The 14,954-nt window shown below is 43.5% G+C and overlaps 1 protein-coding gene across 3 annotated transcripts; it reads right to left on the bottom strand.

The window, feature by feature from the left end:
* Nucleotides 1-3,890: 3,890 nt before the first annotated feature.
* LOC106584663 (G/T mismatch-specific thymine DNA glycosylase) lies at nt 3,891-13,296 on the bottom strand. Of its 3 annotated transcripts, none has more exons than XM_014170164.3 (11): nt 13,168-13,296; nt 12,610-12,675; nt 11,266-11,438; nt 10,668-10,936; nt 10,226-10,295; nt 9,844-9,979; nt 9,595-9,677; nt 9,401-9,495; nt 7,684-7,855; nt 7,288-7,440; nt 3,891-4,328 (listed from the first exon to the last, which is right to left on the bottom strand). In XM_014170164.3, exons 2-11 carry the CDS (start codon nt 12,663-12,665, stop codon nt 4,162-4,164), a joined length of 1,374 nt encoding a protein of 457 aa, XP_014025639.2. In that variant the 5' UTR covers nt 12,666-12,675; nt 13,168-13,296; the 3' UTR covers nt 3,891-4,161. The 3 variants fall into 3 exon arrangements, with proteins under 3 accessions (XP_014025639.2, XP_014025640.2, XP_082824273.1); XM_082968147.1 differs by lacking the exon at nt 3,891-4,328 and adding an exon at nt 8,280-8,448; XM_014170165.3 differs by lacking the exon at nt 12,610-12,675 and having other exon boundaries at nt 13,168-13,288.
* Between the last annotated feature and the right edge of the window lie 1,658 nt (nt 13,297-14,954).

Genomic DNA, 14,954 nt, shown 5'->3' on the forward strand with positions numbered 1-14,954 from the left:
GAGAAAACAAAAAGATAATTACTTGACACATTGGAAAGAATTAACGAAAAAAACTGAGCATACTTGAATGCTATTTGGACCTAAACAGAGAGAACACAGTGGCAGAATACCTGACCACTGTGACTGACCCAAACTTAAGGAAAGCTTTGACTATGTACAGACTCAGTGAGCATAGCCTTGCTATCGGCAGACCTGGCTCTCAAGAGAAGACAGGCTGTGTCCACACTGCCCACAAAATGAGGTGGAAACTGAGCTGCACTACTTAACCTGCCAGATGTATGACCATTTTAGAGACACTTATTTCCCTTAGATTACACAGATCCACAAAGAATTCCAATAACAAACCCGATTTTGATAAACTTCCATATCTACTGGGTGAAATACCAGTGTGCCATCACAGCAGCAAGGTTGGTGACCTGTTGCCAAAAGAAAAGGGCAACCAGTGAAGAACAAACACCATTGTAAATACAACCCATACAGTTGAAGTCAGAAGTTTACATACACTTAGGTTGGAGTGATTAAAACTTGTTTTTCAACCACTCCACAAATTTCCTGTTAACAAATTATTGTTTTGGTAAGTCTGTTAAGACATCTACTTTGTGCATGACACAAGTAATTTTTCCTGCAATTGTTTGCAGACAGATTATTTAACTTATAATTCACTGTATCACAATTCCAGTGGGTCAGAAGTTTACATACACTAAGTTGACTGTGCCTTTAAACAGCTTGGAAAATTCCAGAAAATGATGTCATGGCTTTAGAAGCTGCTGATAGGTTAATTGACATCATTTGAGTCAATTGGAGGTGTACCTGTGGTTGTATTTCAAGGCCTACCTTCAAACTCAGTGCCTCTTTGCTTGACGTCATGGGAAAATCAGCCAAGACCTCAGAAAAAATATTGTAGACCTCCACAAGTCTGGTTCATCATTGGGAGCAATTTCCAAACGCCTTCAGGTACCACGTTCATCTGTACAAACAATAGTACGCAAGTGTAAACACCATGGGACCATGCAGCCGTCATACAATACAACTGCTGACTTTGTTTTGTACAACCCCCCCCTCAGACCCCTCGTCACCACAAACGACTTCAACGATGGCAGTCTCAGACTGAAGTGTGTAACGAACATCGAGCAACAGAAGAATTGTGGGTCGTCATCAGGAAAGACGAAATGCAGCTTTAAAATATATTTTTTTTAAATTACATTTTTTAACCTTTATTTAACCAGATAGGCTAGTTGAGAACAAGTTCTCATTTACAACTGCGACCTGGCCAAGATAAAGCATAGCAATTTGACACATACAACGACAGAGTTACACATGGAAAAAACAAACGTACAGTCAATAATACAGTAGAAAAAAGAAAACAAAAAGTCTATATACAGTGAATGCAAATGAGGTAAGTTAAGGCAATAAATAGGCCATGGTGGCGAAGTAATTACAATATAGCAATTAAACACTGGAATAGTAGATGTGCAGAAGATGAATGTGCAAGTAGAGATACTGGGGTGCAAAGGAGCAAAATAAATACAGTATGGGAATGAGGTAGATAGATGGGCTGTTTACAGATGGGCTATGTACAGGTGCAGTGAGCTGCTCTGACAGCTGGTGATTAAAGCTAGTGAGGGAGATATGAGTCTCCAGCTTCAGTGATTTTTGCAGTTTGTTCCAGTCATTGGCAGCAGAGAACTGGAAGGAAAGGCGACCAAAGGAAGAATTGGCTTTGGGGGTGACCAGTGAGATATACCTGCTGGAGCGCGTGCTACGAGTGGGTGCTGCTATGGTGACCAGTGAGCTGAGATAAGGCGGGGCTTTACCTAGCAAAGACTTATAGATGACCTGGAGCCAGTGGGTCTGGCAACGAGTATGAAGCGAGGGCCAACCAACGATATCGTACAGGTCGCAGTAGTGGGTAGTGTATGGGGCTTTGGTGACAAAACGGATGGCACTGTGATAGACTGCATCCAATTTATTGAGTAGGGTATTGGAGGCTATTTTATAGATGACATTGCCGAAGTCGAGGATCGGTAGGATGGTCAGTTTTACGAGGGTATGTTTGGCAGCATGGGTGAAGGATGCTTTGTTGTGAAATAGGAAGCCAATTCTAGATTTCATTTTGGATTGGAGATGCTTAATGTGAGTCTGGAAGGAGAGTTTACAGTCTAACCAGACACCTAGGTCTTTGTAGTTGTCCACTTTTACGGAGAGCGCATTCAAGGTAAATGCTGCAGATGTCTCAAATGGAAATGTCCTTTAAAAGCTAGAATCCTGGTTTCTGATTGAATCCCAGCCTTCGTCTCTTTAACTAAGAGGATTTACGTACAGTAACTGCATGTATGACCAATTCCATTCACACAATTTGGCAAAATCACTTTTATTTAAATCCACTTTTGGTCACAAAAATGAAACCAGTCCAGAATAAAAGGAAAAAAACATTTTAAAGGTGAGGAAATTAAAGGTAAGGTAGCTTGTAGCTGCCACAACTATTTCAACCCTAATCCATCTCACGGTAGAAACCTTGTGATGCTGTAGTAGCTTCACACCTACAAACTTCTACTGATGTAGACTGTAATGCTAAAGTATTAGAACTTCTGACATACTGGATCAGCTACACATTTCAAATAAAAAGTCATATTACACAGTTATTCTCACAGCGTGTAGCCATACATTTGCCCAGAGGGATCATGAGCAGTATCTCAGAAGTTAAAACTTGTGCAAAGAGTGTATTGTAATGTACAATATGAAACAATTTTTTAAAAAAGAACAGGGTCGTGTTCAAATAGGCACCAAACAGAAGACAACTGATTGGCTTTTCCAATAAGAGAAACAAAAACAAAATGTATCCGTTGCAAACACATTTAAAAGGTTTTCCTAACTAAGCACGATCTAGGGTTTACTCATTTAGCATGCAGACGGATGAAAAGTTCTTGATGTGCTGGAAGGTCATCGGTCAAACCATCAGAACCCGACCAAACCAAGACGACCAAATCTTTTCAGGCTGGAAAGTTAAACAAAACAACTTCAAGTAAAATAGAAAAAGTCCATGAGGATCATTTCCATCTAAAAATCCTTAATGTAAAACATGTCCACCCAGCCTCTGTTTTGGTAAAAACATCTGAGGGATGGGCCTAAAGAAATGAATCCACTCAAATTCATAGACTGAGCTATGGATGCAAGGACTGACCATCCATAATATCACAATTATAGTTTTAACCAGGTTGAGTCTATACAGTGTTTAAGAACATTGGAGTAAAACAAGCCTATATTTGGGGTTCTGGTGGGGTACGACAGTTGAACTAAGCCCCTGAGGCATTTATAAAGTTATATACTTCAAGAATCAATGGCTATAAATCATTTATAAGTCCAAAAATGTATGTAACGTTTTAAGGAGTGTAGCTTTAATGAACAAAATGTTCAGAAACATACTAAACATACCGGTCATAAAGCAACAAGAGAACAGCACCCTCCTTCAGTATTGTAAATCCCCTATAAAAGGCTTGAAGAAATTGCTAAAACATCCCTCTGTGGAATCACTTTTTGACCATGTTTAGTTTGTTCACATGTCACTCAGTACCTGTTCTCCTCAAAAAAGGCACAGAATGAATACAATTAGAATACTAGCTAATCCTAAACTTCACCATGCATGACTTCCAGTAGCATACAGTGTGTGTTTTGCCACAGGTTCATTTGGGACTGACTGTTCATGTGTAAAAGTCTGATTTAGGGCTATTTGTACTATCAGAACAGTGTCCCGCTTTGCTTACACCTACTGCTCCGTCCTGTGGACAAGTACAGTGTGACAAAATAACCAAAAGGTTTAAATAGGTGACTATCTCCAAAGACAATCAAGAATCATTGTCCCTGATTTCACATATTTAAAAGACCGCCTTGAGGGCAATCAAAACACACATGATATGACAAAACAGGATAAAATATGCTAATATTCAAAAAATCCTCAATTATCAATTTAGAAAATTCCATCTATCAAGTAGTTAAACATGTAAATCCCTAAAATGGCTAATACAACTTGACAAATAATGAAAAGGCTACAATTTGAGTCTTCAAACTGAGGTGCAGCGTCTTGTTGAAGGAGGAGATTAAGGATGTGTGGGTTGAGGTCTCTGTACGTCCAGATAGGGCTCGTTAGTAGCCCTATCACCTTCCTTATACATTGCCCGCCCATGCCTGGGGCTCTTTAGAGCCACCAATGTCTGGAATCTGATCAGCAAAAGACTGCATCATCCACTGTCCGTCCGGGAGTTGTCCCTCTGTAGCAGCGGTGGTGGAGGCAGGAAGTTGGGAAGTGTCTGCCTTGTCGACAGCGTCTGAAACTAGAATAAAATAACCTCTGAGGTGACTGGACCATGTTACCTAGGCCATAGATAAACCCGTCCACTACAAATCACTGGACCCTGGTGTTTATTGGCCTGGCTGACTACGGTTGTCCCTGGTGTTTATTGGGCTGGCTGACTACGGTTGTCCCTGGTGTTTATTGGGCTGGCTGGCTGGCTGACTACGGTTGTCCCTGGTGTTTATTGGGCTGGCTGGCTGGCTGACTACGGTTGTCCCTGGTGTTTATTGGGCTGGATGGCTGACTACGGTTGTCCCTGGTGTTTATTGGGCTGGCTGGCTGACTACGGTTGTCCCTGGTGTTTATTGGGCTGGCTGGCTGACTACGGTTGTCCCTGGTGTTTATTGGGCTGGCTGGCTGACTACGGTTGTCCCTGGTGTTTATTGGGCTGGCTGGCTGACTACGGTTGTCCCTGGTGTTTATTGGGCTGGCTGGCTGACTACGGTTGTCCCTGGTGTTTATTGGGCTGGCTGGCTGACTACGGTTGTCCCTGGTGTTTATTGGGCTGGCTGGCTGACTACGGTTGTCCCTGGTGTTTATTGGCCTGGCTGACTACGGTTGTCCCTGGTGTTTATTGGGCTGGCTGGCTGACTACGGTTGTCCCTGGTGTTTATTGGCCTGGCTGACTACGGTACTCCCTGGTGTTTATTGGCCTGGCTGACTACGGTTGTCCCTGGTGTTTATTGGGCTGGCTGACTACGGTACTCCCTGGTGTTTATTGGGCTGGCTGACTATGGTACTCCCTGGTGTTTATTGGCCTGGCTGACTACGGTTGTCCCTGGTGTTTATTGGGCTGGCTGACTACGGTTGTCCCTGGTGTTTATTGGGCTGGCTGGCTGGCTGACTACGGTTGTCCCTGGTGTTTATTGGGCTGGCTGGCTGGCTGACTACGGTTGTCCCTGGTGTTTATTGGGCTGGCTGGCTGACTACGGTTGTCCCTGGTGTTTATTGGGCTGGCTGGCTGACTACGGTTGTCCCTGGTGTTTATTGGGCTGGCTGGCTGACTACGGTTGTCCCTGGTGTTTATTGGGCTGGCTGGCTGACTACGGTTGTCCCTGGTGTTTATTGGGCTGGCTGGCTGACTACGGTTGTCCCTGGTGTTTATTGGGCTGGCTGGCTGACTACGGTTGTCCCTGGTGTTTATTGGGCTGGCTGGCTGACTACGGTTGTCCCTGGTGTTTATTGGGCTGGCTGGCTGACTACGGTTGTCCCTGGTGTTTATTGGGCTGGCTGGCTGACTACGGTTGTCCCTGGTGTTTATTGGGCTGGCTGGCTGACTACGGTTGTCCCTGGTGTTTATTGGGCTGGCTGGCTGACTACGGTTGTCCCTGGTGTTTATTGGGCTGGCTGGCTGACTACGGTTGTCCCTGGTGTTTATTGGGCTGGCTGGCTGACTACGGTTGTCCCTGGTGTTTATTGGGCTGGCTGGCTGACTACGGTTGTCCCTGGTGTTTATTGGGCTGGCTGGCTGACTACGGTTGTCCCTGGTGTTTATTGGGCTGGCTGGCTGACTACGGTTGTCCCTGGTGTTTATTGGGCTGGCTGGCTGACTACGGTTGTCCCTGGTGTTTATTGGGCTGGCTGGCTGACTACGGTTGTCCCTGGTGTTTATTGGGCTGGCTGGCTGACTACGGTTGTCCCTGGTGTTTATTGGGCTGGCTGGCTGACTACGGTTGTCCCTGGTGTTTATTGGGCTGGCTGGCTGACTACGGTTGTCCCTGGTGTTTATTGGCCTGGCTGACTACGGTACTCCCTGGTGTTTATTGGCCTGGCTGACTACGGTTGTCCCTGGTGTTTATTGGGCTGGCTGACTACGGTACTCCCTGGTGTTTATTGGGCTGGCTGACTACGGTACTCCCTGGTGTTTATTGGGCTGGCTGACTACGGTACTCCCTGGTGTTTATTGGGCTGGCTGACTACGGTTGTCCCTGGTGTTTATTGGGCTGGCTGACTACGGTACTCCCTGGTGTTTATTGGGCTGGCTGACTACGGTTGTCCCTGGTGTTTATTGGGCTGGCTGACTACGGTATTCCCTGGTGTTTATTGGGCTGGCTGACTACGGTTGTCCCTGGACCCTGGTGTTCATGGTTTATTTGTCAGGGACCATGTACAACATGTCATTGCACCAGATTTAGCTGGATAGCTCATTTTTCATCTGTAGTCTCTGGCATGTGTCTCCTAGGTACATTACAGACCACAGCAGTCCTCTTATTCTTTAATAGACTGGGACGATATACCGTATACCAGGGTATTACTGAAGGTATGATTTTCATCCCCCCCAACCTCGCTGGGGTGCGCACTACGCCACTGCTTGTAACTACAAGTTAACTATGTAAGATGTGTCAAATAAATGATATCCATCTCAGGGCTCCAGCTGTGCATTTAGTTTGCTAACTTGCTGAACATCTTGGACAGGAATACACAATATGGCACTTCACTGTTTCCTTCTGATAGGCTGGCTAGAATATCAGCCATATTACTGACAGCTCTCCAACACAGACAGGTAACAGTGTCCAGGGAGGAGGAATTCAGGGTACATACACATCCAGTGTGTGGATCACAATACCTCCTGGAATCTACACTAATTTCAAGGTGAGGATGTTTCAATATTTTAGTAATTTGTGTTAAGTGCCATTTTTAAAGACGAGTGTCCTGTGGCAGGGTTCTCCCCAAAGAATGGAACACAATCATTACTTTATGTTATCATCTCAGGACATTTGTTGTTGTTGCTCTAGATTGCAGATGATGACAGTTACAGGTGTTAAAAAATGAAAAGATATGAGTTAAAAGAGGGGCGCTCCGGTCCTCCACCCGGCCGTACTCAGCAGAGGTGTGTATCAAGAATCCTGGAGGAGAACCCTGCTGTGGGGAGCCTATACCATAGAACTAGTTACTGCTAATCCTAGTTCTATGGTCCATCCAGGCATCTCTGTGCTGACCTGTGTTTTCAGCCGACGAGAAGTTACAGTGCCCGTTGCCGTTGCTCTGGCCCTCCTCAGGCCCAGGCCCACCCTCGCCATATGCTCCACCGAAGGCCGCCTCGTAGCCCGGGTCGTATGCCTCCTCTTTAATCGCCATCCTCTTGGCGTCCTCTGTAGGGGGGGGGGAGAAACAACACAGAATTAAATTTGAGGTATTTCTATGGAACAAACAAACTGTTACCATGTATCTGGTGAACAAGACTGTTCTCATACAGCTCATGAGACTGGGCAGAACTGTGATGCTTTTCATTTCAACATTGTACCTTTTTATAATAATTTAAATGTTAATGTTAACTATGTACTTCATGTAAATGTATTTGAATACTCAGAGCACTCTGCAGTATGTTCTCTTACCCTTGGCCAATCCCAGGTCAAAGGTGTACTCCAACTCCTGAATGTCGTCCGTTCTGGCCACGCCCCTGAGCTGGTCTCTTAATTCCCTCAGCTTGATGTAGAAGTGTACTTTGTCCTGGGCACGGGGGAACTGGGCACAGCGGGCGCTGGACGACGGCATCAGATACAACGCCTGTAGGGGAGAGGGCAGGGTTATACGGTGTCATTTCAACAAGGGGAAGGGTACTGTACTTCCTCTGTATGCCCAATGACCAATGATCATAGTTCATTCTTTAAAAAGTCTTAGCCGTGAGGTGTTCAAAGCCGACATGGAATTGTTTTAAGATGGTCATACTATGGATCATTGAGTAATTCGATTTTACATTTTAAGACCCATTTAGTTAATAAAAATGTAAAAAAAGATAATATAGATTTTGGCTTTAACTACTATACGCCAGAGAAACGCATTGAATTCATAAAGTGGCAAAAAAAGACAGTAAAAAAATGTATCATAAGGAATAAGGTTTTGAAGTGTTTGTCCTATATCTAAGAGGCATAAAAAAGCTCAGGAAATATTTTAGTTTTTACCCCACATATTTAACCCCTTTTTTGGGTACCTTCAATCTCCACCTGGTACAGCCAGAAGAGGACTGGCCACCCCTCAGAGCCTGGTTCATCTCTAGGTTTCTTCCTAGGTTCCTGTCTTTCTAGGGAGTTTTTCCTAGCCACATCTGCATTGCTTGCTGTTTGGGGTTTTAGGTTGGGTTTCTGTATAAGCACTGACATCTGCTGGTGTAAAAAGGGATTTATAAATAAATGATTGATTTGATTGATACTTCCATTCATTAAAAAAAATAAAAAAAAAAAATAAACGGGTACCAGGTTACCTTCAGACGAGTCCCGTGACACTTGTGGTGGTCTTAGAGCAAAACGGAGAACACCATACTGTTCGTGAGAATCTCCCCTTTCCACAGTGGGATCACATTAGTGGTAATAATATTCTACATACGTTTTGGTGAGAAGTGATTTTCGGGATGTCTCATGGTCTGACAAACACTGCTCTAGCTCCGCCACCTTTCACCGCGGATGCAGAAGTTCCACATCGGCGGTGGATTGAGACGGATCCAATGCAACAACAATGCAACAACATCTCTCTACCATAAACTAACTGATTTAGATGGCCATTGTTTTATTATGTTACTATGATGCACCGGTGCATCAATCAACTCTTGGGGGTTAATAATCACCCGCACAGGCCTGGGCCAACCCACTGGGGAGTCAGGCCCACCCAATCAGATTGAGCCAAAGAAAAAGAAAGATATTACGCTCTACTCGTCAGTGTCTTTTTACCTAAACATGCACCATCATATAGAATTCATAGCAAGCAGTGCACTGGAATGACATTCACTTTCATGGGATGGGTGGCCAAAAATAACTAACTGAAAGCCACACCCCCAATAAACCACGAACAGGAAGTCTTGTACGTCAGACTACCAGGTAGCAGAGCCCTTACCACATCTGACTACCAGGAAGCAGAGCCCTTACCACATCAGACTACCAGGTAGCAGAGCCCTTACCACATCAGACTACCAGGTAGCAGAGCCCTTACCACATCAGACTACCAGGAAGCAGAGCCCTTACCACATCAGACTACCAGGTAGCAGACCCCTTACCACATCAGACTACCAGGTAGCAGAGCCCTTACCACATCAGACAACCAGGAAGCAGAATCCCTTACCACTTCACAGTCAGGTATCTTGTGTGGCTGCAGACCAAAGTCAAGTTTCTTGGGTTTTTTTCCAAACATCTCTCTGCAGAACATTTCATAGATACCTGAAAATAAACAATTTCAACACTTAATATGGAATTTCAATGGAAAGGTCTTGCAACTGGCATTTTCTCCTCTCTAGCAGGGTTTTTGTGGCTACTTACATTTTCCATTGAAAACAGCTATTAGAGGCTTGTACTTCTTCAGCTTTTCGACAAGAATTAAGGCACCCTCACGTAGCTCTTTGCTGTGAATTAACATAAGATGCGAGTCAAACATTGTATTCCATCTATATGTGAATACAGCTTGCTGTGTGGCCACTGTTTGACATTTACTCTGTATTGTCTCACTCGTCATTTCTCAGCACATTGCTGACTGACTTAAGGATTTGATTATTTTCTTCCTAAGCTCACGTTGAGAGGTCTTTGCTTCCAGGCGTTGTCCTTGCCACCATGTTGGTGAAACCGATCTTATATTTCGCTGGCAGGCTGGTGTCGCTCATGTGGTTGAGCTGCTCATCAGTGAATCCAGACAAGAACAGGCACTTCCCTGATGAGGACAAGTTTTCATTCAATTTGTCATACCATTATTATTCTGAAATTGAGGTCAACTTTGTAATGCTCTGCTCCCTAAGCATAGGAAAACAGTGCAGTTAAGATGCCTTGAATTTAAAGTTTTGCGATTTCGGTTGATTCATAAACGGTGTCGAGGTAATGAAAGATATTTTCAAAATAAGAGTTCCTGACAGCTGTTCACACACCAAATCATGACTAAATATCTACTAAAGCAACTTACAGAAATGGTTTCCAGGGCCAGGGAACCATCGTCCAACATAGGCTGCCACCAGTCCTGGGTTGATTCCAATCTAGAACAAAGAGAGAGAGATTCACATCATGCTACTGGGTTGTGTTCATTAGGGCAGTGTTTCCCAACACTGGTTCTACAGTACCCACCAACAGTGGACAGTTTAACTGTAGCCCTGGACAAACACACCTCATTCAACTCATTGAGGGCTTGATGATTAGTTGACAAGTTGAATCAGGTGTGCTTGTCCAGGGTTACAATAAACATGTGTATTGTTGTGGGTACTGAAGGACCAGTGTTGGGAAACACTGCGTTAGGGCACGCAGCTGAAAACAAATGAGTATTTCTTATTGGACAAATCAAGGTAGCTTGATTTTCAGTCTCATATCATTAATAATAATGTCTGGCATAAAGTGACACTGGTAGAACTCACAATGACATAGTCCAAGTTGTAGTCAAGGATGTCAGTCAGAGTTCTGCTCATGACCTCATCCTCCGTCATGCCCTTGAATCGGTCTCGTTTCTTCCTGACCTTCTGGACGGTCTCGTCCATCTTCTCCTGCGTGCCGTCAGCCTCTTGACCCTCCTTGCCTTTCTTGGGCTTGGGGCCCGGTTTGGCCTTGGGCTCCTTGGGTGGCTTGGGCATTTTGGGTGGCTTGGGTTCCTTTGGTTGTGCCGTTCTCCCTCTCTTTTTCGCTGGAGCTGCAAGAGGTAGAGAGAACTCCCAATCACCTTGGTGTTAACCTTCCCAACAATGTTGATGAGGCATTTTTTTTTTCACCTTTATTTAACCAGGTAGGCCAGTTGAGAACAAGTTCTCATTTACAACTACGACCTGGCCAAGATAAAGCAAAGCAGTTCAACACAAACAACAGAGTTACATTTGTTTTTAATCTGTGGGGAAATGCATCAAAAAGAACACTTCTCCCACAAATGAATCAACTTCAAATCCATTGGGCCAGCAATACATTGAGGATCATGTCCTTATTGTTATTGAAATACAGCTCTGTGGAAATGAAGAAGCAGGGTACCTTTCACTAAGTTGGCAGGTTCTTGCTGAGCCATGAGCTCATCATTGACAGCCATATGTGCATGCGCCATGACTCTCTCCTCTCTTGGTTCCTCTGTGTAGTGAGGACTGTGGTGATGGTTGATGCCCGGATACTGGCCCTGCAGAGCCTGAAGCTGTTGAGCTGACTGAATCCTGTACAAGGAAGACAAAAGAAAAGGACCCTCAGTATTAATTCTACAGCCAAAATATATTGCAGTGAGAGCCCCAGTATTAATATTGTAAATATATTTGTGAGTCCTGTAAAAGAAATACACCATGCCCTCGAGGACATTCAGAATCCCAGACTCCTCAAAGGTACCAGAAGGTCCAGAAAAGGTAGGCCTGCCTCCGCCATATTCACAAGGTAGCTTACAGTAGACACAGCTTCTACAGCATAGAAGCAACCAGTTATTGCCTATACCACCTGCACGTTCAAAGTTTCCTAGATGAGGCTGAACTGGACTGGAAAGCCAGTGTGTGGTATGTATGTATGTATGTATGTATACACATACACTTATCTCCCTCACTAGCTTTAAGCACCAGCTGTCAGAGCAGCTCACAGATCACTGCACCTGTACATAGCCCATCTATAATTTAGCCCAAACATCTACCACTTCCCCTACTGTATTTATTTATTTTGCTCCTTTGCACCCCATTATTTCTATTTCTACTTTGCACTTTCTTCCACTGCAAATCTACCATTCCAGTGTTTTACTTGCTATATTGTATTTACTTTGCCACCATGGCCTTTTTTGCCTTTACCTCCCTTATCTCACCTCATTTGCTCACATTGTATATAGATGTATTTTTCTAATATATTATTGACTATGTTTGTTTTACTCCATGTGTAACTCTGTGTTGTTGTATGTGTCAAACTGCTTGCTTTATCTTGGCCAGGTCGCAGTTGTAAATGAGAACTTGTTCTCAACTTGCCTACCTGGTTAAATAAAGGTGAAATAGAATTTAAAAAATATATATGTTGGCGTAAAATTGGCCCGGCGCCATCCGGGTTTGGCCAGTGTACACATACACACACACATTTTTATCATAACTGTCTTGATAGTATTAATTGCACAATTCGTTCTCATAATTCGTTCTCATAATTCATTCTCACAATTATCTAGGCTTGCAAGTAAAGACAGGTCATTCTGTGGTAAACTCAATTCAAAGCATTTAGGTGATTCAGATAGCACAATCCATCAGATGCAAACAAAACAAAAACATGCTGTTATTTCAGATTCATAACATTTTGCCATTCAGGGGGGGGGGGGGGAGTTCGTTCAAAATGTCCTGGGCTTCTTTTTTTGACGGGGTAAGAACTCACCACTGTTGAAGATATTCCGAAGGGACAGGCACTGATCCATACAGCTTTTCTTCCATCTTGGATTTACTTTGTTAGATAGATCAATATTCATGTTGATGAGACATTAATATTCTGATTTGGATATAGCACATCATTCTTGTAAACTGCCTGGCTTTGTAGAATTAGCAACAGTGTATCGGGGAGAGAACTCAAAAAGGATATTTGTCCTAGACAAGTGGAGGCGCTTTGGCAGCTAGCTAGCTTACGTTAGCAGACAACCAGCGCTACTTTGTCAACAAAGTAAACAGCCAACACACATTCTAACTCCGACTTCGTCTATTGTATACTTTAAATCAACATCAATGTTGGCTAACCCACTGGATTTGGCGTATTAAAAGTCATTATGGATAGTCAAGATAGCATAGCTATTTGCTGGTTAACGTTAGCTAACTATGTTAGCAAGCAAGCTAGCTAGCTATTTCGCTAATTAGCATGGATGAATGACTTGCTAGCTAGCAATGAGCTGGTTCGTTGTCAAATGAATACAAATCATATGTAATTCATAAAATGCATACATACCTATTACAGAAATGGTTGAATTTGTTTTTTCTTTCTTAAAAACGATTGTGTTCAATCACTTTCGCACTGGACTTGCTAGCATTGAAGCAACAAAGACATGACAGTGAAGCACGTCAACTTTGACATGGGAAGATACCAACATGATAATGGTGGGGGGGTTAAGTAAAACGTTCTTATCGTGAAATCCATAGTACAGGTTTAGTGTATATATCAAACGTTGTATTGATATCAGGAATGTATGCTAATATCATATAAACTGCAAATATTTTTTTGTTGTTGCATAATTTACACATTTTCAAATACAGCCCAAGCCTCTTTCCCCCATTTTAGCGTTGGTTTGCTCAACGGACATTTAAACTCCCGAGGTAGTTTTCATTGGCTACAAGCCTCTGTGGCAAGTGTCAGTGCTATCCGGAACCATTGGGACGTCCCTAACACACACACACACACACACGACAGACAGACAGACAGACAGACAGACAGACAGAGACAGACAGACGGGGCTATACATATCTTTGTCCCTACTCTAAAACCCCTACCGTAACCATAACCATTTTACATTTCATATTCAATGCCGGGTATGGACGTCCAAAGGATCCCGGATAGCAATGACCCTGTGGCAAGCAGGCAGGGGCAGAGATACTAAAGATTTGTGATAATTTTGGAGATACAGTACTTTTGAGGAGATGGGAATCATATAGTCTGGCACAGTGGACGCGTCATAATACCCATAAATCTAGCGGTGAAACCCGTTAATGGTTTCAAAGGTTTTTTTTCCACATTCATTTTTGCGTCTGGGATTTTAGAAAGACTTCATTTAAGGTCGTGAGTTTCGTGTAGGCTTATCCTGGTGTATAGTTTTGATAGCCATGCAATTCTCTCTCGGACAAGGTGAGTTCTCAATATATTCGCCTCAATTTACTCTAAAAAATTAAAATAAAATGAAGACTAACGTTACAAATTCCACCAGGAAGCTCCTGCACATAACTAGTCGACACTGTCAGCTACTGTTCACCAGCAAACGGTCAGAGACCGTTGTGCCTGTGATGTACTATACAGGTATCTGTAGCTGAAAATGAGTGACATGACTAATGTGTATGCAGACTGTACTTCAGTAAACTGAAGACTTCTAGACAGATCTTTGTTGTCCGGCTCATTAATATTGTAACAACATAACATGGTGTCAGAATAAACCGCGAAAAGTAGAAGATGGCTCTGTTACAACCAACATCTAGCTTGTGTCTACAAGGACATTTTTGTCTGAAGACTGGAAGATTTGGATACAAAAGTTTGAATTGTTTCTGACCGCGAGTGGCATTGCTGAAAAGGAGAGGTGGGAGAGGAGGCAATCAAGGTATGCAACAGGTTTGAATTTGCGGAAGGCGAGAAAGACAAGATTGCCGTGCTGAAACAGAAAAGGAGACAGGCTGTTGAAAGAGGCAGATCTCACATTGGCTAAAGCTATTCATGTGTGTTGTGCTAGTGAAATCACGTCCAGTCAGGTAAAAATGGTCAATGAGGAAGTTGAAGTACACAATATAAAAAGTGTAGCTCAAGATGAACTAAACATGTGTGTAAATTGCAACAGATGTGGTTGCAAGCATGAGCACAGAAAATGCCCAGCCTATGGTCAAGTATGTAAATCCTGCCAAAAGAAGAATCTTAGAGCCAACCGAGGATAATGCACACCGTTGAGCAGAATGAGGATAATGCACACCGTTGAGCAGAATGAGGAGAATGCACACCGTTGAGCAGAATGAGGAGAATGCACACCGTTGAGCAGAATG

This window comes from Salmo salar, chromosome 23 (genome assembly GCF_965601325.2).
Source record: "Salmo salar chromosome 23, fSalSal1, whole genome shotgun sequence".
Lineage (NCBI taxonomy): Eukaryota > Metazoa > Chordata > Actinopteri > Salmoniformes > Salmonidae > Salmo > Salmo salar.

Bases quoted from the DNA above. Each gene is read 5' to 3' on its own strand.
- LOC106584663 (XM_014170164.3), bottom strand. From the start codon at position 12,665: ATGGAAGAAAAGCTGTATGGATCAGTGCCTGTCCCTTCGGAATATCTT. The intron at 9,678-9,843 runs GTGAGCTTAGGA...GTTAATTCACAG, and splicing joins GGAAGCAAAGACCTCTCAAC to CAAAGAGCTACGTGAGGGTG. The intron at 7,856-9,400 runs GTAAGGGATTCT...TCTCCCCTACAG, and splicing joins AGATACCTGACTGTGAAGTG to GCGTTGTATCTGATGCCGTC.